This window comes from Etheostoma spectabile, chromosome 11 (assembly GCF_008692095.1).
Source record: "Etheostoma spectabile isolate EspeVRDwgs_2016 chromosome 11, UIUC_Espe_1.0, whole genome shotgun sequence".
Lineage (NCBI taxonomy): Eukaryota > Metazoa > Chordata > Actinopteri > Perciformes > Percidae > Etheostoma > Etheostoma spectabile.
The window spans coordinates 542,527-568,159 of record NC_045743.1 but is presented as its reverse complement, the minus strand read 5'-3'; the positions used below and the strand labels follow the sequence as shown (position 1 = coordinate 568,159).

The 25,633-nt window shown below is 40.5% G+C and overlaps 1 protein-coding gene across 2 annotated transcripts in view; it reads right to left on the bottom strand.

Annotated features, from left to right (window-relative positions):
* Positions 1-25,409, bottom strand: part of arhgap20 (Rho GTPase activating protein 20) — a 56,693-nt gene extending 31,284 nt beyond the window's left edge. The window contains exons 1-2 of one of the 2 annotated variants that reach the window (XM_032529479.1): positions 25,212-25,409; positions 350-435 (exon numbers count right to left, since the gene is read on the bottom strand). In XM_032529479.1, coding sequence (XP_032385370.1) covers positions 350-435; positions 25,212-25,319 — 194 coding nt within the window. In that variant the 5' untranslated portion in view covers positions 25,320-25,409. Of the gene's footprint in view, positions 1-349; positions 436-2,934; positions 3,232-25,211 lie in introns of those variants that run through there. The other variant, XM_032529481.1, reaches the window with a different exon arrangement.
* Positions 25,410-25,633: the final 224 nt, after the last annotated feature.

The following is a 25,633-nucleotide window of genomic DNA, read 5'->3' as shown; positions in this document are numbered from 1 at the left end:
TGAGAATATATATATTTTTAGGGCAGTTTGAAACTTTTTACAGAAGGAGTAATCTGTATTTCTCCAGAGAGAGTGCAAGACTCAGAGAAAGCATAACCTTCCACTTCTGCTCACGTTCTTTATCCAGAAAACTGTTTACAGAACAAAGAATAAACACGAATAAGAATAAATTACTCAGAAACCAGTAAAGCTCGTATAACGGGATTCTCTGCAGCAGCTGCATCTGTAACACCATCTACTTCATTGAGGAGCTACAGGCCAACAATGATGTCAACGCCAAAGCGGCTCTTTACTATGAAAGCAGGTTGTGTGTGTGTGTGTGTGTGTGTGTGTGTGTGTTCCCTCATACCTGGATGTGCTTTTTGATCTGGTAAGGGCTTTGCTGATGACCAGCGAGGGGGCGGACTGTCGTCTCTGGGCCAAGGTCTTCATCTTCTTCACAGTCAGAGAGAGAGAGAGAGAGAGAGAGAGAGAGAGAGAGAGAGAGAGAGAGAAGATGGGTCAATGCAAGGGGTAGCTTAAGGTGATGATTTGCACCATTCTTTTTGGTTTGCATTGCATAGTGGATAATAAATAACGTGGTTGCGAAGCACATATGTCAGCACTGCTTGAGGCTGGTTGGTTTTGGTCAATGCCGGAAATACAGGAGAGGGAAATAGATAAAACCCCAGTATATGTGTTTGAGTGTGAAAGAGAGAATTTAAGAAAGGGAAGGATGGTGACTGAAAGAAGAGAAGTGACTGCAGTAAAGAAGGAAAAGAGGAAGTGAGCTAAATTGACAATGTCCCTTTGGGACATTGAAAAAGAGAAATATGTCGTTGGGCAGTTGTACGATGTTTACGATCCCTCATACAGCACACTCCCACTGCAACATGATTGAAACCGAATTGAAAGCAACCTCACAGAAGTATGACAGAATTTCACTAACTCAAAAAAAAACTTTATGAAAACACGAGTAACTGTATTCTGTTGTATTGTTTTCTGTATGCATTGGGTTGAAGAAATTGAAGAATAACACCATTAAGGACTGCAACCATTATGCATTCATTTTGATGTTCAGATCAGAGTTTACACAGTGAATATATCCAGAGTTGTTTTGGTTATTTTGTCATTAAAACTCCATTACTCCTCTCTTTTTTTTTATTATTTGCAGATTAAGGCTGATGAGGGTTTTTCAAGGCATAATCAGAAAAGGGTTTTCTGAGGATATCACTCATTCTGTTTGTGTTGGTAATGTTGGAAGACACAACCAGTGGTGGAAGAAGTATTCAGACCTTTTTACCTTAGTAAAAGTACTAATGCCACACTGTAAAAATACTCTTATACCAGTAAAAGTCCCGTATTGATAATGTTACTTAAGTAAAAGTAAAGTATCATCAGGAAAATGTACTTAAAGTATTAAAAGTAAAAGTATTCAATGCAGAAAAATCCTCACATTTTAGAAACTGGAAACGATCAAAACTGTTCTGTGTTTAATGATCTAAAGATTTTACCTGGACTTGTAGGGCATTACATTGTTCATTTATAATAAAACATCAGATTTATAAACTACATGTATTTTGTGTGCAAAAAATCTTAATCTGTAAAATAACTAACTAGTAACTAAAGCTGTACAATATCTCTTTCTGAAATGTAGCGGAGTAGAAGTAGAAAATGGTATGAAAAGCAAAGACTCAAGTGAAGTACAAGTGCTTGAAATCTATAGTTTAGGATCAGTACTTGAGTAAATGTACTTAGTTACATTCCACCACTGGTCATGACATTTTTTTTTATCTCACAATGTTACCACCAGTCGCTGCTTTTTTGCAACATTAACCGCCTCCACAGCTCACATCCTGCCTGCTGAGAGATGCAGTTCCACCTTTTGAAACACGCGTTGGATGGGGGCGCCGCGTACTACAACCGACCTGCTGGACATCACCTCCTCTGCTGTCTGTCAGGGCTGCATGTCAGTGTCAAGGACCCAAACTGGGGCTAGAAAGCTACAATACATTACTGCAACAATGTCGAGTGCATTTACTGGAAAGCCAGAGATTAGCGTTAGAATATGAAACCATGTATTTAGTGTTTTTTGTGGTGCTCAAAGTGACTTAAGAGAATGCCACTGGTAGCTCTGAAGCGCAGGAACCGTTCCTCTGTGTTTGAGTGGTGCCTCCTGTCTGTCTGATTAACGAATAATCATTATCAGCACATTATCCTGCTCTGTCATGTGGTTCCTTCTCGTCTACTCAGCTAACTGGTTTCCAAAACTAACATTAAACCAGTAAAACCAATGGGGATTTGTGCTTTCTTGTTCTTGGTTGAAACGTTCTTTAATCAAGTCAATATTTGGTAACATTATTGCAATATATAAAAATGCAGAGACTGTATACATTTCTTTTCTTGAAACGCTTGATTACAACTCCACACTTGCAACGTTTGGGCGCCATGGATCTGAAGATTTCAGACATCAGATAACGCACTGAATCACAATACATGTGATTAAACAAACCTGAAGGAAAAGTTTAAACTACTGATTGTTAATCGTGACAAAGCAGTGACAACACTATCAACGGAGCCAATCACTGTCCAGTCCAAACCGTGTTAAAGAACGCCAAATATGTGCAGATTTGCAAGAATGTCAAGAAAAAGGAAAAAAAAATACAAATACAAATAAAGCAAAGAAATCTAAGATTTCACAAAAAAACATACCCTCTATTCGGAGTTTAAACTTGAAAATTACACACCACATAGAGATGTCTCTGCAGGAATATTATAGGACTATGATACCGTAAAATACCAGTTTCCTGGGTCTTAAGGGTGCAGATGGAATATAGGCTACTAATTTAACCTTAATGAGCGTGCCGGGCAACTCAGTGCGCTGAAACGCAAACCGTGTCCAGGGTCAGCACTCCATCAGCACCGAAAGGTCCAACAGAGAAGTGTCACGCGTACCTTTTTGTTGTCGGGAACAGCTTTGCTCCCTCCTGTCAGGGAGTCGGACCTGTTCTGTCCCATGGTCCCCTGCTGCGGTGACATGGTTTCCATCAAGGCTGTATAGATCCACGGGGCCAAGCGCGCAGTATTCCCATGATACGAGTGTAAATCCAAAATTATCCGGTAAAGAGAAGGGCAAGAGCCCGAGGAGAACCCATGATGGATAGGTGCTGATCCGGAGGAAGAGGAGGTGAAACCTGTGCACTGCGCTCCTCTCTGTGTCTGAGCGCCGCGACTCCGGTCCGCCTCATCGGACTCTAGTTGTAATCTACGTGGGGATGAAACATACGACTTCCGCTCTTGCTTTTCAAAGTAAAGCCGTGTTACAAAACAGGACCGTATTTTTGCGGGGTGAGAAGTAGCACAATTAAAACAGCATGTAAAGTAAAAGTCGAGATAAGGTGGCATGTTATTGACAAAGGTTAGCAGTGCTTGTAAAAACTACAAACACACAGAGGAAAGTTCCGGTGTTAATTTTTAACAAAATCTAAAAATCTCCTCATATCTGAACAAAGCAGGTTACGTCCTGGAGCCCCAGTGTGCAAGTGCCCTTGAACATCCCAGATTTACTGCATGCCATGCAAGCGGAAATAAGGATCTGGAGCACACTAACTGATTTTCAGCCTTTAATTGTGGAAGCAAACTAATGTTTTAACACTACTGTTCCTATATCCTAGTCAAAATGGACAAAGACAAAAGGCAAACAGGGTTGGTTGCACAGGGTTTCAAATCTATTGGATAATGGATCCAAAGATGAGAGCTGCCATGTCAATGTCCTTGTGCCACGCCCCGTGCACTATATAATCACATCAGGAATGAAAGAACACAAATATAGGTCACAAAGGTAGAGGCACAACCAATAGCCTACAAGTACTGCATTCAACAAGTGTAACAAATTAGAGTAAACTAGACAAATTCAGTTCTTCAATTAGGCCAAAAGACCCAACTCTCTTCGGAGGTAGGTAGTAACATCACCAGCTCTCTTTACAGCATGTCAGTTGGTTTGGGTAATAAGGGGATTTGTTAGGAAATTTGCACCAGTTAAGTGTATTACCCATAGAAGCCAATCCTGCATTATCAGCTTATTTTGTCGCTACGTCTTGTAGAGCGACTCGTCATAAAATCTAGTTTTAAGAGGTTCATTGCTTTACTTTATATTGCGCTCATGTGATGCTCAAAATTGCATTTAACGTATTGCCACTTTTATTTTGAAGACCTGGGTACTGGTCATTTCCTAACCCAACCCACATGTCTTGACATAGCTACCTGAAAGCATGTTTGGTTTCTTGAGCTTGTCGTGTACCCACAAGTGTGTGTTTTTATTTGAATGGCCTGTCATATGTTTTCCTTGTCTGGCAGTCAGCGCCATATAGAAGGTGACTGTTCTTGTACGACAGGATGGGGGTTTGCAGAGGGTCCGGGCCAGGTGTAAGAATGTACTCCCGGGGCCAAGAATAACATGACTGACGAGGAGGAATGTCCACAGTATTTTCTTTCTACATAGCCATGACGCATGACACATTTGCCTTATAGCTAGCAAATGTATACTTTACTGTGGGATAATTTTCCAAGTGGGTGGGAGTGTTTACTTTTAAAAGTCTGAAGGCATGAAGAGAGCACCTCCATCAAAGCTGAAGTTAAACTTATTTGTTGACCATACAAACAGAATACTCGCATTTGTAATTACATTACAGTGTTTTACAATCAGGACTTAAATATTAAGGAAATACCTTGAAAGGGATAACCAGTATAATACCATTAAAAACCTTTGAAAATGTATTTTTTTGCAGAGATCTTCCACTGCCAAAATGCTTCAAATCATAACAAAGTGTCTCTCTGACAGGACTATTTTCCACAGCACCTTATCGTCCGCCAATGTCTCCTCCGCTGGAGGCATGCAACAATTGTTCCATCTTATCTGTCCCCCCGACAAGAGACATGCATTGGATGATAAGAACATTGATAATGCTCGGCCATCTTCTTTGATCATGTTACAAGCTATGGGAATATATATAGGGAATACTGTGGCTTCTTTCTGAAGAACGGCTGCAATTCTTGATGCACAGTCACTGCATTATTTCTCTCTGTGACTAAATCATCTTGTCCTCCAGCGCCCGGTGTGGTCAAGTCACATTTGTTCTTGAATTTCGATCGCACTTCATGTTCCTTCATTTTAGGGGTAAATGACTGCTTTTGTTTCTTGCTCTTTGTCAAGCGTATAGTCTGGAGGGATCCAAAGAAAAAAGCGAGACTAAATTGAGGGTGTGTCGTACAGTAATATGGTTGGAAACGCCACTGGTTGACCACAACTGCCACTGCTCTGAACTGTTTTGTTTCTACCTCCTCTTTGTTCCACTCTAGAAGACGCCGGCTTGCAACAATAAAAAGTGCTTTGGAGAGTTTTTTTCTTTCGGTATCCATGGCAAAAAGCAACACATCTCACCGTGCTAAAAACAAACATTTTACTCATCCCAAAAACCCCTAAGTGGGTCACACACATCACTGTCAGAGGCAGCCAAACCCTCGCAGACTCTCCTCATGCCTTAACCGGGCTTGGAGTGACTGCAGTACAGTGAAGCCTAATCTAGTGATTCTTCCCTTCAAATAAACGCACAAAGAATCCATATGTGTCCACGTGAATATCATCTGACATTTTCATTTTTTAGCGTGTCTAAAAGGGAATGTCTGCGTCACGCATGGAGAATCCGGCTGTTGAAAACCTGAAGAATATCAACTTGAAAGGCAAACAGTAGATTTCAGAAGGAGAAGTTAGCTGGAGAGAGTTCAGAGCTCTGACCGGAGCCTCACATGAAGGCTTCATTCTTGTCTGGGGAGGGTTGGGGTGTTAGGGTTGCACTTAGCACTGTAAAGACATGCACAAATGCACCTTCGCACACAGTATACTTAGCTGAATATCTATTTAAAGAGTACTCTTCTCTTCCCTCCCTCCCTATTTTAAAAACAAACAAATGCTGCTCATGTGCAGCATGTTTTAAGAGAGGCCACAAGGACATGATGAGTAGTTTTAGAAGCTCCGTTTACATATGCATAGATAGACAGATGGATGTGTGACGGATGACAGAGGTGCTTCGAGCAGACAGGGAGTTGCTGTGACCCAAAACAGCATCCGCCACCACTGCCGCCACCACCTCTGCTGCTACTTTAAGAAGCCAGACTTCCACGTTGCCTGCCAAAAATAAAGACAGACAGTTCCCTTTTTACCCTGAACAGCATAACTCAGAGGTTTCTGGGTGAAGTATGGCTCTACAAATTCTGGAAAAAATGATGTGGGTGCAAAGTGAAAAACCTTATACAACTTTATACCTGAAATACTCCACGTTTGCACATCACGTATACTGTTCTGGCCCTCCTGTTGGCTGGACCTGTGTTGAGCAAGTTATTTGAAAAATGTAATCAAATACTGGTTACATATTACATATTGAAAGTGTTATTATATACATATAAATAAAAGCAATTCCATTACTGGTTATTTTACTTGTTACTCAGTCAAAACATGTCACATACTCCAGCTCTGTCTCCATTAAATTACTCTCCCATACAGCTATACTGCATTCGCAACTACAATATTTTCGAGATAAACATATTTTGTCCCGGAATTGATTTGTTTATGATGTATCACAAATATGTCTCCCGTGTTCAAAGTCGGCATGGGGAGAAGGTTACGCTGTTAGTGTCCCATATGAAACCAAAAGTCAACATTGACTTGTTTTTAATTACCTAAGTAAGACCAAAGAATATGTGAATTTGAGAAGTTTGGAGCCACCAGGAGCCACATTCTACTCTTTTGGTAGAGGCTAGACCAAAACGTCTGGTACGAAGCCATCACCTGCAGTTAGCATCCCATTGACTGCCATTTATTTTGGTGCCACTTTGACAGTGAATAACTTTACATCTGAAGCAATTCAGGAATCTAAATATGCATTATTTATTTTTAAAGAAACACAATAATGTATAAAAGGCTCCATGACCTTGTATCTCATGTTATGGCTTTGTAGCAGATGTTTTTGTAAAAATGGGCTAACGATTGTGTCATAACCACGCAACTTGCTCTCGCACAGTCGACAAATCATCGTATTGCCAGGAGAAGCTCGCAGACAGTTTCAACTTACATCAGCTGTTTAGGTTTAATTACTAACATCAGCTAGCATGTTAGTTAGCAGTAATTAGCCTGTGTCCATGTTAACTTCTAACATAAACCTACGCTCTCCAACTCTGCAAGATTGGGAATGATTGAGATTTCTCTTGCACAGCTACCAGAAGACTTACAACTTTCAAACAGGTTGCCCACGTCACAAATACGTCGTCAAGCTCAGTTGGAGGCTGCGCAGTGACGCTGGTCTCCGTCCAGAGCAACGGGATCTGTTGGTCCATTTCTTTAACTGTCTATGGGCATTCCTCATCCTCCTCATCTCCCAACCGGCCACACTTTTCCTTTGTTCAACCTTTGTGTTAGATTAGGTACAGTTTCTTTTGAATAGTAAAGGTGGACTGCCAGGTGTGTTAATCTTGTTTTCTCCTGTTTAATTAGTTATGGAGGTAAGCCATTTTTGGTTTCTTAGGTTAATTTCTTATTTTTTAGACAGGATTGTTTGTTGTTTTGGCAGCAGGCCATTCTGAAGCCTTGTATAAGTTACCTATATCTAATTTTAACTATGTAGTTCCTACTTATTTTAAAATAAATAAGTTTGTGACATTCAAACAAATAATTGTTTGTGGCTACTTGGGAGACGGGGAAGATGGGGCCTTTTCATGTTGTGTCCCAGGCACCCCTAGACTGGGCGTAATAAGACTCCTTAAGACTAGTTCTCATTCCCACTGGTTTGGTCTTTATGCTGAGTCCATCACTTGTTTACTCCTCAGGGATTTACGGATCCAGCATTTAAACCCTTTGAGACAAACATCAGGGGCAGTTATACAGAATGAGAAGGCGGAAATTTTAGCATCACTCTCCTCCACGCAGCCAGCGTGTCTCTGTCTCTTTCAGTTTGTCTAAACATTGCGGCGCAGCAAGGCCCAGGCGGATCAGGTTGTGGAGACACGTGGAGGGGGACAGACGGAGGCAGCCTGGGTAACCGGACTGAGACAAAAGCCTGCGGTGAGAAGGGTGACTCAGGTGGAGGAGAGGGAGGGAAGACATCTAAACAACATTGTGTTGGTGTTTGAAATTGCGGGTAAGCTCGCCACTACCTCCACCAGACCTGACTCGAGTGGTATGACGGTTTCAGGCCTTGTTTTAGGTTTCATCACATCAAGGCCACTTTAAACCAGATTATGCCTTGGAAGTTGTAAAATGTAAATTAACTTTCTGTTTGTTTTCTTAGATTTCAGCCTTTCGATTTGGTTGATTCAGGTCCGAACTACTAAATTACAACCAGAGGTTGTTGATGACAGTTTTGTGACTTGATAGCAGCTAGTTTAGACGTTTATGTAATCTGTCATCCTGTCAGGTTAGAATATTTAACCAGTTATTTCCAGTTTCTATAATTAGCTGACACACAGCTAAATGCGCAACTTATGCTACTCATGTTGTACTAGTTTGCGTAGTCAAAAATATCTTGAAAGACTCATAATCCATGCCTGAATTACTTTCACTGACAGAAAGAAGTTGTTGGTTAGGGGCTGGGTGTAGAAAATACAGAGCTTTGACCTCACGTGTCACTGTTGACAGTTTTCATAGCGAATATTTGTTCAGCCGAAAAGATTTTGACAACAATGTCAGCACAACAAATTCAGTTATTTTCACCTCCGTTGTATCGGGGTGGAGGAAGAAATCTTGGCAACGGCAGATAAATCTCCAACTACTCCACGGCTAGATACACAAGAGTTAATTGAAAGAAAAGCTGACTCTTTAACTTGCCACCAACGTTTCCTGATAACTCTGTGTTGTCCTAAACCTCGCCCGTCTGAGACAGACAGACAGACAGTGAGACAGGCGATCAGACGGTCAGACCGACATCAGAGACACAGACGGTCTGAGCCTTGCTGTTGGACTGTTACATCTGCTCTCTTGTTGGGCACACACACACACACACACACACACACACACACACACACACACCACACACACACACACACAAGCACACACACACACACACACACACACACACACACACACACACACACACACAAGCACACCCCTCCTCCACCTTCCAGACCCTCTAACCCTGCTAATCTGATTAGCACAGTCCCCCTACGGAGTGAGGGATGCCATTGACATACTGAAATGGTCATGTTTGTGCTTTATCATCGTTGTTGTTGTATCGTCCTGACTGTGTCACATATGCAGCAGTGTGTGGCTTGGGTTTATTTTAGGTGCGTTTGCATTTCAGATGGTATTATGTCAATTTAATTGTAAATGTTTATAAATATGTAATGCTTTATTTTACATCGTTTTAGATTTTGCTACACTATTATTTTATGTATGAAGCACCTTTGATTTTGAGTTTTGGTCCTGTTATGTGCTCTTGTGTTCAGTCACATAACAGGAGAGAAGATTTATGTTATTTACATGTATGGTTGAGGACAGAAGGGCACATGACACAGAGGGACAGACACCTGTCATAGAGACAGCGAAGAAGAAAGTTTGTGTAATTTCGTAAGTAATTCTGAGTATGCAGCAGGACAGGTTACTTCTTGACTGGACTGTTTGGTTTTCAGAAGGCTCATGCTGGTGTCAGCAGCAGGTTCAACTGAACAGGGTTTCTAAGTGAGAGCAGCAGGGGTCCTGTGGCAGCATGGGGGTTTGGATTAACCAATCAAACAGTGAATGAGCCATTACTGGGATTTTTGATTTGGACATGTGGCCATTCAGTGTTAGGGACATGGTGAAATTAATTGTTTAATATCTGTTTATATAAAATGGAGCACATTTCACTTATATTCTCTGTTGGAATCTCCTATGTCATTGATCCACCACATTTCCCCAAACACAAACACCATGCTAATTTAGTCCTTGTCTAAATGCATCAAGGGTGTGAGTAAAGCAAGTTGTTCAAGGCATGCAAATGAGAGATATTTTGACACGTTGCAGAAGACCCCACCTATCTGGTGTTTCCAGCGGGTGGAAAGAAACATTGTGAAGAATATTGCCCCTTAGTGTAAATTCCTTTGTACAAACTTTGTATGTCTGTTCATTTCGGATGATGCTGCAGTGCTAGATTCATGTCCAATGTAGAAAGAACTGTGTTAGTTAGAAAGTGAGGTGCCATATGCTATAAACTGTAATCAATCTTTCCCTGATGTTCATCATACCTTAGCCTTATTGTAGTTGCTTGATGTTGTGGAAATAAATACTGAAAAACACATTGAAATTCAAAAACCTTGTCATTGAAGCTAGTCTGAAGTTTTACAAAATTGAATCAAGTAATGTAAAATCCGTTGTCTCTCTGGCAATAAGATTAAAACAGCACTCAATTACACTGTTTCACACTTACTCAGCTGCCTGTTTCTGAAGAATTTACTGGAACTACGGCATTGCACTCCTTCAGGCTGACCCTCATGACCCCATCAGCTGAACAATGGCTGTTACGAACAAAGGTAATTTCATTTCCAATTTCTTTTGACTTCAGAGAGACCCAAAAGCAACTCAAACTACACTCATCATTGTTGTAACCCTGCCCCTGAAGGTACTGCAGCTTCGGGTGACACTGCAGAAGATGGGTACGCAGAACTACAGAAAATAAGCCAGATGATGTTGATGCTATGTGCAGTGACGTTTCAAAAAATGTTTAGGGTTGTCGTTTTGGGACACGGGCAAAAATGAAGCTGGATGGGAAAAATCACAGTGCACTCACTACAAAAAACTAGACTACACCACTTTGCTGGTTTGTGTTCCCTTTAAAATCTTTGATTGACAAAATGTTTACATTCACTGATAGACAGTGTGACTGTGTGTATGAAGTTGCCTCAGATATGTTAGATATAATCACAGTGGATCATCATGCTAGCAATTTACAACTGAAGAGAGCAGAGAAGATTCCAGTGAATTGAAATAATTCAATTTCCAAATTCAAAGCAGTCAGATTCTCCATTAAAGACATGACAGCCCTTAAATGTGACGGACAGCTCAAAGTCAAGCTAGCCCTTGAACGGTTTGACCTACGGGCAGCGGATCAGTTGGAGAGTTAGAGACAGCATGCATGATCACGTTCGTGCATTTTCCTGAACTTTTGCAGCTGACATCCTTTTTGAATCTGTCTGTGATGTTGGTAATTGGTTTCTGTAGTGTCTCTGCACTGAATTTACCAGAGGTCACGTATCAGTCTCATAATGTGGGCAATGCTGCAATCTCCTAGTTCTTATGTTGCAAGGAAGAACTAAAATACATATAGTAAAACAGAAAAAAACAGAAAAGCCTGAAAGCCTGAAACAGAGATATGTTCTGTTACTCGTCTGTGTGTATTTGTGACAATAATGTGCAGCCAACTGGACATTCGTTTGTATAGAAGAGTGTCATTCAATCATATGTCTTTAAACACAGCAAGGAGAAAGGAAGAGAGAGAGAGAGAGAGAGAGAGTCATCTCAGACGGTCAGCAAAGAAAGAAAAGTTAATCAGGAGCCTTTAGAGGAGGGGATTAGTATGTTTATGTATACTTCAGTCAGCAGCCTCAACCGTTTATCACTCAAAGTGTGGATGTGTGTGTCTGAGAGTGCACAAGAGAGAGCAATTGTAAAGTCCATCTTCCAGTGTTTGTGTGTGTTGTGTGCGCACATTGGTCAGCGGCGTCATTCACAGCGTCAACAGGAGCTCTGTGTGTGAGCTGCTATCACTATCAGCCGTCTCTTATCAGACCACCGGGGGTTAAAGGTTGCGAGGTCAAAGCCTGCATTCCACCAGAGGTCAGGATCATTAGTAGGTACTCAATTCAGCCGACGGCCATGGTGAAGCATAAAATCAGAGGAGGATAGTTTACATTAATTTAACAGCTAGTTTTGTCCACTGTGACTCTGAAGGTAGAGTGAGCTTCCTCTCCTGGATGATGTACACCACAAATATTTAAAAAGTCAATAGTCAACAATAGAAGACTGTGTGGACCATAGACTGTTAATATTAATTAATTATATACAGTCTATGGTGTTGACTGAACATGAATGTGAAGCAGAAATCGTGGTATGGAGGACATGTTGCATGTTAACATATGAAAGCCACGATGGTTATAAAATAATTGTAGAGGAGCATCATAACATAGAAACCATGCAGTAAAGCGGCACATGTGTCTCTCTCGTGTGGGTTCATGGCTCAAAGTTAAAAATAGATTTGTGTATTCGCTAATGTTTTTTTTACATAACGTCGTAACAAACAAAACACGTTTTACTTTTTCCCCAAAACTATCCTTTAGTACTGCTATACACCATCATCCAACGAGAGGCGTGCAGTAGGGGTGAGTTTTATTTTACCTGAAGTGAAAACTAAGTCAATTCAACGTTCAGTTAGGTACAAAGCAATGTGTGAATGAAACACTGTGTGTGTGTGTGTGTGTGTGTGTGTGTGTGTGTGTGTGTGTGTGTGTGTGTGTGTGTGTGTGTGTGTGTGTGTGTGCGTGTGTGTGCGTGTGTGTGCGCGTGTGTGCGCGTGTGTGCGCGTGTGTGTGTGTGTGTGTGTGTGTGTGTGTGTGTATATATGGAGCTCTCTCCCAACGACTATCAAACACAACTCTCAGTATGGCTTTAAAAAATCACTTAAGACATATTTATTTCAAAGGAATTAAATATTTAATATAAAATTAGTTTGCTATAGGGCTTTAGTCATCGTATTTCTTGAAATAGATTAATCTATTCGGAATAGTGTCTTTTGTTTAATTTCTTGTATTAATTGCGTTAACTGTAAGATTTACTTATGATTTTTCGTTTTCAAATGTATGTCTGTGTGTGTAATGAAATGTCTTATTGAGTATTGTCAAAAAAAGATTGTAGGATCCCAGGAAGAATGGCTTTTAGTGTATGCTGAAGCTAATGGGGATCCAAATAAAACAAACAAACATACAAACAAACTGTAGGTACAAGTGCCTCACAATTGTACCTAAGTGCAGTAACTAAATAAATGTATTTAGTTACTTTCCACCCCTGGTAGACCACAGATCAGGTTTAAGTACCAAATAACAGAAATGAATACCATGCAGGCAAATAAAGAATCAGTATAGATGTTTGACATTAAATAGGGATGGAAGTTGTACAACAGTTTGCAAAAGACAGGGAGAGAAAAGCTGCTCCAAGTTGGAGGGAGCGGCTCCCTTAAATTGTAATTTGACGGGATCCCGTTCCACTGCGGCTACACTAACCCGACAAGAACAGGGGAGGCATGGTCTGGATTTTATTAGAAGGCAGTGGTGTGTGTGTGTGTGTGTGTGTGTGTGTTGTGTGTGTGTGTGTGTGTGTGTGTGTGTGTGTGTGTGTGTGTGTGTGTGTGTGTGTGTGTGTGTGTGTGTGTGTGTGTGTGTGAGACTAAACAGCACGTCTTGGCTAAACAGTGTCAGAAATAAACCAGGATCTGGACCAGAATTGCAATGTTGAACGTTTTCCATTTTCTAGCAACAATTAACAGCCTTGATTTAAGAAAACACATGCAAGGACTGTGACCACATGGCTACACACACTGACCCCAACACAACCCCAATGATGACATGCTGACTTTTACACACACTCACAATCACAAAAATGTGTTAGTCGCACACAAAAAGACACACCCAGCTCCCTCCTCTGCTTTCAGGGAACGCCTGTTGCTATTATTGAATGCGCTAACGCTGCTGGAGCCATGAGTGCTGTGATCAGTTTTTTTTTGCTGCAAATTCAGTTATGCGTCCAGTCAAAACAGCACGAGAGATACGTGCAGCGGCAGCCGAGAGCCAACTGTCTGGATAACAGAACTGTGGTGAAATGTTTAGAAGATGAGACAAGATAAAAAAAAAGCTTAACAGAAAAATCCCTCTGGTCACAGGTTGGGGGCCAAAAAAATCTATTTAGGCTTTACTCCATCACTGAACCGGTCCTGTGTCTAACTTTGAATTTATGTCTGTCTCTAGAAGTTGAGGGAGTCGACACAGCTGCATGAAAAGGGAATGTTGTATTTCGGGATCGTCTCCTTTGTCGGTCAACAGAAACATCCCCACACACCATACCATACCATATCAACTTTATTTGTTAAGCACTTTACAACAACCAAAGTTGACCAAAGTGCTGTACAGAAAATGAACAAACATATTTATAATTAATAACCATACAATTTAAAAACACACAAAGTAGCAAATAAGAACAAGTAAATGAAGTCGACATCTTACTATGTGTCAAAAGCCAAAGAGAAAAGATGGGTTTTAAGAAGGGTTTTAAAAACAGATAAAGAAGAGGCCTGTTTTACATACAAAGGCAGATCATTCCATAGTTTAGGGGCAGACACAGCAAAGGCACGGTCCCCTCTGAGCTTACACTCCTTACCGACAAACACACAAACCTGCAGATAGCCTGTGCGCCATAGACTGGACATGCAAAACATTGATTTAGGTGAGCTTCTGTGTTTGACCTATGTTATGGGGCCATTAACATCTTTGCATAACCCAAACGGGACATGTGTTCATCATGAGATAAATGCCACTTGAAAAGAATTGGGATGGCACTACATGACCGTACTTCACTACACTGAATAACAAAACTGCAATCTCCAAACCATATTCTGTCTATAATGCCAAGGTAGGACTTTAAAATACAGTTATCAGTGTTTTAAAACTGGAATAACTTGTAAGCCTGCAGTTGTTTCTTCTAAATACCTTTCATAGTCAAATGATACCTACTGTGTGTGAAATTTGGTTAAATAAACACACACACACACACACACACACACAGAGACACACACACACACACACACTCAAAGGCAAATGTTAGCATTGACATAAATCATTACAGCCTGTGTTGCCATTGCAGAGCTCCAGCTACTGTGGAGAAGAAATATTGGCATTGTGTAACGCACCCCAGACCTAAAAATAGCTCTGATGAACTAAGAAACTTGTTGTTCTGTCTCAGTCTTTTCTTCTCTCCCTCTTTATTACCAAACACCCCTTTATCTCTCTGAATCAACATGTGAAGAACCACTATCTTCTCTTGCTCCGTCTCCACATCTGCAAACCTTATCTGGTGAGAAGGGCTCTGCAAGATAAACTTCACTCTTTTCTAATTCCTTTAAATTTGTGTGAAAAGAGCAATGTGTGATTATGTGTATGTGATGCATATATGATATATTTAACATTGTCATACGTTGCAAGCATTTACATTTTTAGGGAACCCATTTGGGTGGCATACAGTAGCATGCAACATATGAGTGACACAGCAGAATCGATTTTGGTGTTTGAGATTGAAATTATGATAACTAGACTTGGAAACACAGTAGTCAAATAAATAGCAATGAAGCGTACAGTCATCATGAAGACATGTTTCTCATGAATGTGTTTTGTTCCTTTTAACCTAGCTGGCAGATGCATACTTTAATTCCTTGTGACATTTAAATAAAATTAGAGAAAAGAGAGAGAAAGACAGAGAGAAGTAGTTTAAGACTTGAGTGATTGGTTCAATCTGGTTTAAATTCTTTAAACAATTAGCCTTGCAAGACTGCAGCTGATACACCCTGCAGCCACCCATGTGACACTGTTTGCAACAGGAAGCTGTGAGCCAATGTGGAGGAGAGTGAAAAAAGCAGGCACACCTTCCTCTAAAACGTTAATCTATTCTATAATCTATTTATAACCTTTTGTTCTGCAGAAACATTTGAAGCACAACTCTTTGCAAGAAGCTATCAGTGTTCTCTAAAGTTGTCCTGTCAGCAGAACAATTAACCACAAGATTTATCTACGTGCTCTTACCATTAGCCACAACTCATATCTGCAGCAGCTGTCCTGTGCCACTTGACACACATCGAGACGGGGACAAGCAGTTATCTGTCTGATTGAGACATAGTGTCTGCTGGGCAAGTTTACACTGACAGAGCAGATATTGGTGGAAGCCCTTTGGTTTCCTCAAACCAATATGAGCTTGCGTTCAAACAGGAAGCTGTATGTTTTGTCAGAAAGCATGCAATGTTCATCTTCAAACGTATGTGCAGCTCTTTACAGATTGTACACGCATGATGTCATGTGTTTGTAGCGTTTTGACCGATGATGAACCCTTCGACGTTTGAATCAAGCATTCTCACAGGAAAGAGGAGAAAGCAAAGCTAATTCTCAGCAGCAATCCAACAAAAACATCTAGTAAGCGAGGTAATATATCGCCTTTCTAAATACTGGAACAGTGTTACACTTGTCATTTGCTTTCTGGGCTGGAACGTGAGATCTGAAAGCCAGAAATATTAGGCATACTGGCCAGTTAATCATTACAAATCTAGTATTGATGAACAAAAAAAACAAAAAAAAGATTTGCACAATGGGTGGCTTCAACTGCAGCTGCTTTGGCTTCGCATAACACAATTTCTGCAGCTCATTGTCTTGAAAATTTGCAACATTGCAAATCTGTCCAGTTTGTAATGTTTACAAGGCAAACATCAAAGTATGCATGCACTCTTTTGTACGGTGTAGGTGTTGCTGTGTTGTCTGAGTGTCTGACCTAAAACCCCTCTGCCATGAAAACATGTTTTCCTGCTACAAACCCCGCCACATTTTCCTGCAGACAATAAAACATTTGACCATCAACCATTCCTCTTCTTTTTCCATCTTTAATCCCTTCTGATTTCTTCTGCCAGATCACGTAAATGCTTCATGATGACTCACTCTCTCCAATGTGCAAAAGATCTTTTTTTTTCGTTTTTATTCTCTGTTTTTGTGGCATCTCCCTCCTGTACTGTATATTGATTCCGTGTCTGTAGTAGACTTTTTCTTTGCTTCCCATTGGGAACGACACAGAAACTCGACTGCAACCAGTAATGCTATCAGGTTTCATACACTATGCTCATACTGTACTTCAAACAGCACCGATGAATATAGACTTGTGCATGTCAAGCTCAGAAACCCATTATAATAACCCAATCTAATGACCAAATTACTTCACGGATGACCTAGGATTGCACACCACTTCTCAACATGTACACACACACACACACACACACACACACTTACACACACACACACACACACACACACACACACAAACTCTACAACAACAAAGCAACAGCCTAATCTCTTCTTCCATCTCGTAACACTCTGGAAACAATCTGAAAGAGCTCATCCGCTACAGAGCTACCAGGGACTCTCTCTTTCTCTCTCCGAAGATCAACTGCTGATAGGACAACAGTTGTGTTTGATGGTGTTTCCATAGAAACTCAGTTTTGTTGGGCCACATGCCAGTGCCCCTTAGTCACTACCCTGTCCTTAGCATTTCTGAAATATTTACAATTGTTCAAACCTGGAGAGTGCGGGGCAGACTCTAAGCAGAGAGTTTTTAGTCATTTATGTCTTAATTTGGCACCAAAAACAACTCACTTGGCTGCTTCTTTTCCCTACCTAAATAAATAACGTGTTATTTTGTGGTAGAATGACACTGGAGAACCAACCAAGTGCTTCTTGAATGGTCATGTATGTTGTTTAATCATTCATGCACTTAAGATGCAGATCTCTTATTTGTACTAAATGCATTGGGCTGCTTTTGATGACAGGATGTTTTATTAAGTTAGAATTAAAAAAAAAAAAAAAAACTTTACATTTTGCTGATTAATCCCCAGCCCTCTGGAATATCAGCATGTGTCAAAGTTTCTTCCCAGGTTTTTACCATGTAAACAATCTCCCCATCCCAGGCACTATATCCAAGTGCATTTCAAACATATGGATTTACCAATGAAGTAAAACAATGAAGTACACCCCGACGTGGACAGTAGATTGCTGGTTGCTATGTTAGTAACCATGGAGTTAATGTCTCTGCCTACTTCTAAATCTTTTGCAATGTTATATTGTTTGAGGATATGATTTTTGTTTGCTGCACATGCTTCACATTTGTTGGTGTAACATTACAGTTGTGTGACACACATTGGTTGTCACACTGACCGTGTGATCTCATGGGAAGAGGTAAGTTTCCATTAAGTAAAAGTGCAGTCCATCCATTTTGGTGAGGCTGTTCTCAGTCTATTCATAGACGTAGCAGCAGAGGGAGCTCCGTCTCTCACTGAAGTTGTAAAAGTTATCGGAAGGACGGCCAAGGCCTGCCAGATGCCATCTTATCAAAAACGTTATCCCACTTTCTTCTTATGTCCATTCCTCTCTTCCTAACGACCAACCCCGTTTCTCCTCCTCTTTCTGTTTCTTTACCCTGAATCACATTTGATTTTACTTCCTCTACCCTTCCTGCTGTCTAACCTGGGAATGAAGGGTCAGTGCGACATAATCCCTCCCCTTACAGCCGGCCTTATACCTCCTGCCTAATACCTCCTGCCGCCACCTCAGTCTTCCCAACCTTCCGTCTCACGACCACCGTCTGAAGCCAAGGAGACGTGATGCAGCCTGACGTTGAATCCCTTGCTCTTGCTGTCTTTGGAAGAAAGTCAAGTCAAATCTAAAGTCAGACAAGATTTGTCTCAATTGCTCAAGGGCAGGTCCATAGCCAGTCTAAAGTCGTCATCAACTGCAAGTCTTTCACGTTTGTAAGTGCGTAGTCCTAATAATTACACACGGTATGCAATCTGTATGGCCAGTTAGCAGGCCAAGGTTTTGCTCCTAAAGATCTGAAAGTGTCATTTTTTCAAAGATGTGACTTGTTTGTTAGATTTGGTAGAATACTTTGGTGAGATTACCCATTCAAACAATAACACATTGAGAAGATAAAGTACCTAATCCCCAAAGGATTCTTTTATACACACAAACACGCACACAGACACATACACACACACATACAAACACACACACATGCGCACACACACACACACACAAACACACACACACACACACACACACCACACACACACACACACACACACACACACACACACACACACACACAATACTGTACATGTCTAAATGTTGTACATACAGTGCACCATGCATCAGTATGGCCTGATTTGTTTTGACTTTGGGGCAGTAATGATACACCTGGTCCGGGAATCACTTTAATGATACACTGGCATCTGAACTTCAAACTCTCAATGTGTGTGTTGGTTTGTGCACATGCTGATGCCTGTATTACTGATGTAGCATCAGACACAAGGCTCATAGTGTCACTGAGCTGTGTTGAACACAAACAGATCCTCATTCCCAAAGCACACACTGACCTGTGAGTCACACAACTTTCATCATGGTCTGTGATCATCTTATTTTCCCAAATATGTTGATGTTTTGAAGTTAGAGACCTCGTGAAGGACCGTGTTTGTGAGATTTAGCTCCGACCTTAACCACAAATCGTTTGCACTCTATACGTTTTGCTGACCAAATTTTGAATACATGCCATACCATTTTGGGGGATTTTGTTGTTTAATGTTTTTTCTCCACAGGTCCAGACAGCAATTGGTTGAATCATGTCTTTTTCTGTTTGCAGTGTTAAAATTAATAAATGGTCTAATCCATCCCAATGAACATAGCAATGGTTCCGTTTTTCCTGCATAAAAATTGCAAAAGTTTTACTAAATGCAAACTTCGTGTTGACTGCAATTTACACACCAAACAAGTTTCAAGTTCATGTAAATTGTTTTTCTTGTTTTTCATTGTCATTTGTTATCGCATTCTGTCGAGAGTGATTAATTATGATTAGCCAGAGTCACTGTTTCCTTTTCCAATAACAGCTTAGCTCTGATGGAACGGTCTTGTCACTGATTTTCACTAAATGCATAATCATTGTTTTTTATACGTAATACTGCTGGATTCAGCTGTTAAAGGCTGCCTGTTGGAGAAAAATACAACGTTTATTTCAAAATTCACAAACATCATTCCAAAACAAAGCTTTAATTTAAAGTTATAGTGCGTAGTTTCTGTCGCCCCCATTAGGAATTCTAAGTAACGACAACCAAACTATCGACGTAGCCACATGATACAAGCCTTCCGTGATCGCTCACAGCCCCCACCCCTTCTCAAAGAAGTTGGCAGTAGCCCGGAGGATTAAAAACATGATGGACTCTTCAGGGTAGGTAATTATTTTCACTTCACCGAACGACAGAATCTGCTGAACATAGCCATGCTGAGAATACAGAGAGAGTTGTGCGGAGCTGATAGTCTTAATTAGCTTTGTTGCAACTCATTTGGCAATGGCTTGAATGAAACAGACATTCATTAATATCAAAAAGTTATACACTAAAGTTTTGATGAACACAAGGCTCCAAAATGCAAAAAGGCTAGATGGCCAATAAGTAGATTAGTGGAACAAAAATAATTACAGAAACATTCATGAAAAATACAGAAGGGTTTTGGAAGTGGAAGGTGTATTCCCTCAGACAAGCACAAAGGAAGCTGTGCAGCTGATCCAGCTACTACTACACCCAAACACACCACAAGATTGGCGTCTGAAACATCTGAATAATGTACCAAGCTGGGAAAGTTTCACAAATAGCAGCTAAAATAATACAGTACAATATCTTAGTAATAGGGCTCAGTGAAACAAGGTAGACACAAGCAGGAAAAAACACAACTTTTAAGTGGAAATTAATAATAACTCATGTCACAATCAAGACAACACCCCACACACCCCAAGGAGCAGGAATCGTGCTCTCAAACACCCTCTAGCACGACCAGACAGACAGTAACCTGAGACCCACAAGGGGAAAAAAGCAGGAGAAGGTCTGTAGAGACAGAACTCAATGATTTCCCCAAAATGTGATTACTAATGTTTAGATTTTAGTTTCAGGTGGGATGTTTCCAGTATGGGCTTCTGGTAATTTTACAAAGGAAAACAACTCACACCCCAATTGACACATTCAAGCCATGTCACTGATGCTAATGCAGTGTAATTATCTGTGAACCTTTATTTATACGTGGTAGGTTGGCCGCATACATACTACTTTACAACACTGTCTGGTTTAGCTTATGGACGTTTCAAATTTCAACTTTTAGACAGTGTCACAAAGTAGAAGGTGTACATACAACCTCTATTGTCCATCTGTTATAGGCAACATACTATTATAAGATTTAGAAGTTTCGGGAAAACGGATTCCTAATTACTTCATTTTAGTAAGGGTTAGAGTTAGTAAGTTCATTAGTAAGATCCTCCACATATTTGTACAATCTGTTTACTACCAATAATGCCATTACTCTCAGTTTGAGGGGGATGCACTGTACGACAGCAACCTCTCAGACAGGGTTTTTGAACAATGAGCCAGCGGTCTCCCTTCACACAAAAACAGCATTCCTCTGAGTCTGTCCAGTCTGTGGGCCGCCTCACGTGATGCCACCTGACTTCCTGCTACACACACTGAATCACACTTACACGTCTATAATCCCATAAACCCAGATTTTATAATGTGTGTGTGCACATAACACAGCCAGGGTTTGACAGAATAAATGAGAGACAGACACAATAACATTTCACGGTCCTTAGAAAAGTATGTGCACATGACTCTTCTAAATTGGCCGTCTATGTACTGTTTGGTAACAGTTGGTCAGGTAGATTGTGAGGGAACTCACCTTTTTAACTTACTGTTCATCCAATAAAGAGAAGATAGAATAAATCAGGTCAAATCATGCAGAAAGATAACTGTAAGGTTTTTATTGTTTACATCAGAGGTGGAAAGCATGCCACTGGAGGTATTCCAGCCACAAATATCATGAATGCGATGATGAAAAAGAAGCATTTGGACAGCTAGTACCGGTATATCTTTCTGAAGGGAGCCAGTTTGAAAAATTCAGTGAAGTAAAAGTGTTGTTTTTATGCTGCCAGAACAGATCTCTGCGGAACTCAATTCAATATCTCTACCACGCTTGCCAAAAACAGGCCTCACACTACATCAGGGATCTCTTTGAACAGTTATTTTATCAGATGGAAAATCATAAAGGACTTCCAAACCATATTTCAAGGTATTCAGCGTAATATTGACATTTTATAACAAATACACCTGTGCAGAGAAGGAACTTACACTTAGAAAAGTCTGATCTTTAAGGGCTGCAGTAAACTCAGCCCATCATTGTGTCATGCAGACCTAACATCTAACTTGAATAGAAAGAGTTTCTGTCTGTCTTTTTGTTCTTTGATTTTCTTGACAACCGTTCAAACGCACATTTGACGGGTGTATTTCTGAGGATTTAAAGAAGTGCACTGTCAAGTGCGAGCTCTCAAGCTGTGCGTTAAATACACACTGTCTAGTGTATTGGAGAGGGGACCCGTATTAACTATTGTAATGCAAAATAGTTACCATACATTGTAGCAAAATCAAACATGTATGTAACTTTCAGAACGCTTTTGTTCCTAGAAATAGCCTGGTCCCAAGTAGCTAGAGATTAGCAAAGGTATATAGTCTAGCATTGCTAGGGGAATGTTAGACTAGAAGAGATATGGCATGGCAAGTGTATCATTGAAGGATGCGCTGTGTTGAGTGTGAAGTTGTTTGGATGAGCGGCACTCAATAAAACTGCAAGCAATTGGCCCATTCCTAACATTTTGAACGGGCACTGAACTATTAAAAGATTAAATTAGTTTGTGTTTATTTTTAATGCCTAACATTAGAGGGTGAGACCAACGTCCTTTGATTTTCATTTCAGATGTCAGGTTTATCGGATTTATCCTATACCTCATGCAGCATTAAAAGGTTGCAAAATGTTGCAAAATGTTTAGGTCATTAAGCCAGAGCAGCGCTGGGAAAAATCCTCAGGTTCAGCTGTGTTCATTGCTGAGGCCATTTGAGCATCTGGCAACTCGGCTCAGACTCTCGAACAGATCAGCTCTTTGCAATCACATACAAATCTCTTTTGGTCTGCTGGCTTTAATAGAGGCACAGAGAATTTGCTGTAATAATGGTTGACCTTATCCTTCTAAATACCACTGGCATTATGTGTACTTTATTGTATTGTGGAGATTTGTATCAGCATAAAATACACACGGTTATGAAACAAAGCTTAAGACACATTGTTTTCTAACCCGTGCTCCACAGTGTACTGTGCATAATTTTCATACAGTGGCACACAGTTCTGCACTTTATGCACTGATTATCAATTTTATCAGTGTTTTGGCATATATTTCCCATGATACAATATCATGTTTATTTCAACCATGTCTTCCAGCCCTACATAAAATCTACATTACCTACAACTAATCATAGTGTATGCCTTATATACTCCCTTTTTAAAACAAACCATCACATACAGTGGGGCTCGAAAGTTTAGGCACCCCAGGTAAAAATTTGTATTAATATGCATGAAGAAGCCATGAAAAGATGGAAAACTCTCCAAAAGGCATCAAATGACTGATTAGACATTTGTATAATATGTCACAAAAACTTAGATTTTATTCCCATCATTTACACTTTCAAAATAACAGAAAACAAAAAAATGGCGCCCGCCAAAGATTGGGCATCCTGCAGAGTTAATACCTTGTACTTTCCCCTTTGGCAAGTGTCCCAGCTTGGAAACGCTTCTTGTAGCCCGCCAAGAGTCTTTCAATTCTTGTTTGAGGTATCTTTGCCTATTCTTCCTTCCAAAAGTCTTCCAGTTCTTTGAGATTTCTGGGCTGTCTGTCACGCACTGCTCTTTTAAGGATTACTCATAGATTTTCAATTATGGTGAGGTCAGGAGATTGTGAAGGCCATGGCAAAACCTTCAGTTTACGCCTCTTGATGTAATCCACCGTGGATTTTGAGGTGTGTTTAGGATCATTATCCATTTGTAGAAGCCATCCTCTCTTTAACTTCAGCTTTTTCACAGAAGTTAGCGTCCAAAATTTGCTGGAATTTTATTGAATCCATTCTTCCTTCTACTCGTGAAATGTTCATTGTGCCACTGGCTGCAATACAACCCCAAAGCATGATTAATTCTCCCCTATGCTTAACAGTTGGACAGAGGTTCTTTTCATTAAATTCTGTATCCTTTCTTCTCCAAACGTACCTTTGCTCATTTGGGCCAAACTATTTTATTTTAACCTCATCGGTCCACAGAACTTGTTTCCACAACTCATCAGGCTTGTCTATATGTTCATTTGCAAACTTCAAAAGCTGATTTTTGTAGTAAGGACGTAGAAGAGGTTTTCTTCTGATGAGTCGTCCATGAAGACCATATTTGTACGAGTATCTCTTTATAGTGGAATGGTGTACCACAACTCCAGTGTCTGCAGGTCTTTTTGGATGGATCGTGCAGTCAAACGTGGGTTTGGACTTGCTTTTCTCATCATCCTGCGAGCTGTTCTGTCTGATATGTTTCTTGGTCTTCCAGATCTTGCTTTAACTTTCACTGTTGCTGTTGACGGCCATTTCTTAATTACATTCCAAACAGAGGATATTGGCATCTGAAAACGCTTTTCTATCGTCTTATAGCCTTCTCCTGCTTTGTGAATGTCAACTATTTTCAGTTTCAGTTTTTTTAGACAACTGCTTAGAAGAAACCATGGAGCTGATTGTTGGGGCAAGGTCAGATGAGTCTGGGCATTTAAAACCTTAAGACTGACATCACCTGGTCTTTCCAGATGATGAGTGAGAACAATCCATGACACTGTCAGGTCTCCGCTTTCCAAAGGGGGCGGTGCATGCTGTAAACTCTGCCGGGTGCCCAAACTTTTGCAGACGCCATTTTTTTGTTTTCTGTTATTTTGAAAGTGTAAATGATGGAAATTAAATCTAACTTTTTGTGACATATGATCTAATCTGTCATTTGATGCCTTTTGGAGATTTTTTTCATCTTTTCTTGGCTTCTTTATGCACATTAATGCAACATTTTTACCTGGGGTGCCCAAACTTTTGAACCCCACTGTATCATAGTCCCACAAGTCCCACAGTAGGTTCTCATGTAAAATTTCATAATTTTTCCACAACTTATTCATGTGACTGAACTAGAAATGGATGGTATTTGGGTATTTCGTTCCTGAGTTCACAATTTTTCCACTCAGAAATGCAACAAGTGTGTGTAACAAGTCAGAAAACACATTCTGGTGTATTCTTGGGAAATTTCCTAATATTCTCTGACTTCCCACACAAAACATACATTACCCAGTTTGACATCCATTTCTCAAAGTAAAACCAAAATACTGATAATCAGCATTTCAGCTTACAATCATATATGCTGAAATACTGATTATCTACTGTCCTCAGCCCTCTCTCATTTTGTGTCAAAAGGAAGAGCAAAAGAAAACTTACTTTGATGTTGTCAAACTCCACACAGCTCCCAGCCCTGCTCCTGGCCACTCGCTGGTCCTCCATCCCTAACATCTCCATGTCCAAAAACCTCTGCCCTCCAGCTAGCATTGAGCTGAGGACATACCGCAGTATTAAGAGTTTGACACTACTTATATGTGTGTGTGTGTGTGTGTGTGTGTGTGTGTGTGTGTGTGTGTGTGTGTGTGTGTGTGTGTGTGTGTGTGTGTGGTCCTACGTATATCCTGCTCTTCTTCTGCTTCTGGTCTTTCTTTAGGTCTCAGGTTCCGAAACCTCCTTCACCCCTTCACAAATGTAGCAGCTATATAGATCCATTGAGATGAAGCAAAAGGCAGGGAACTTTCATTCACCCATAAACTGTCCATTAACAAGCAAGATGAGGCAGATATTCTTCAGCTGAATCT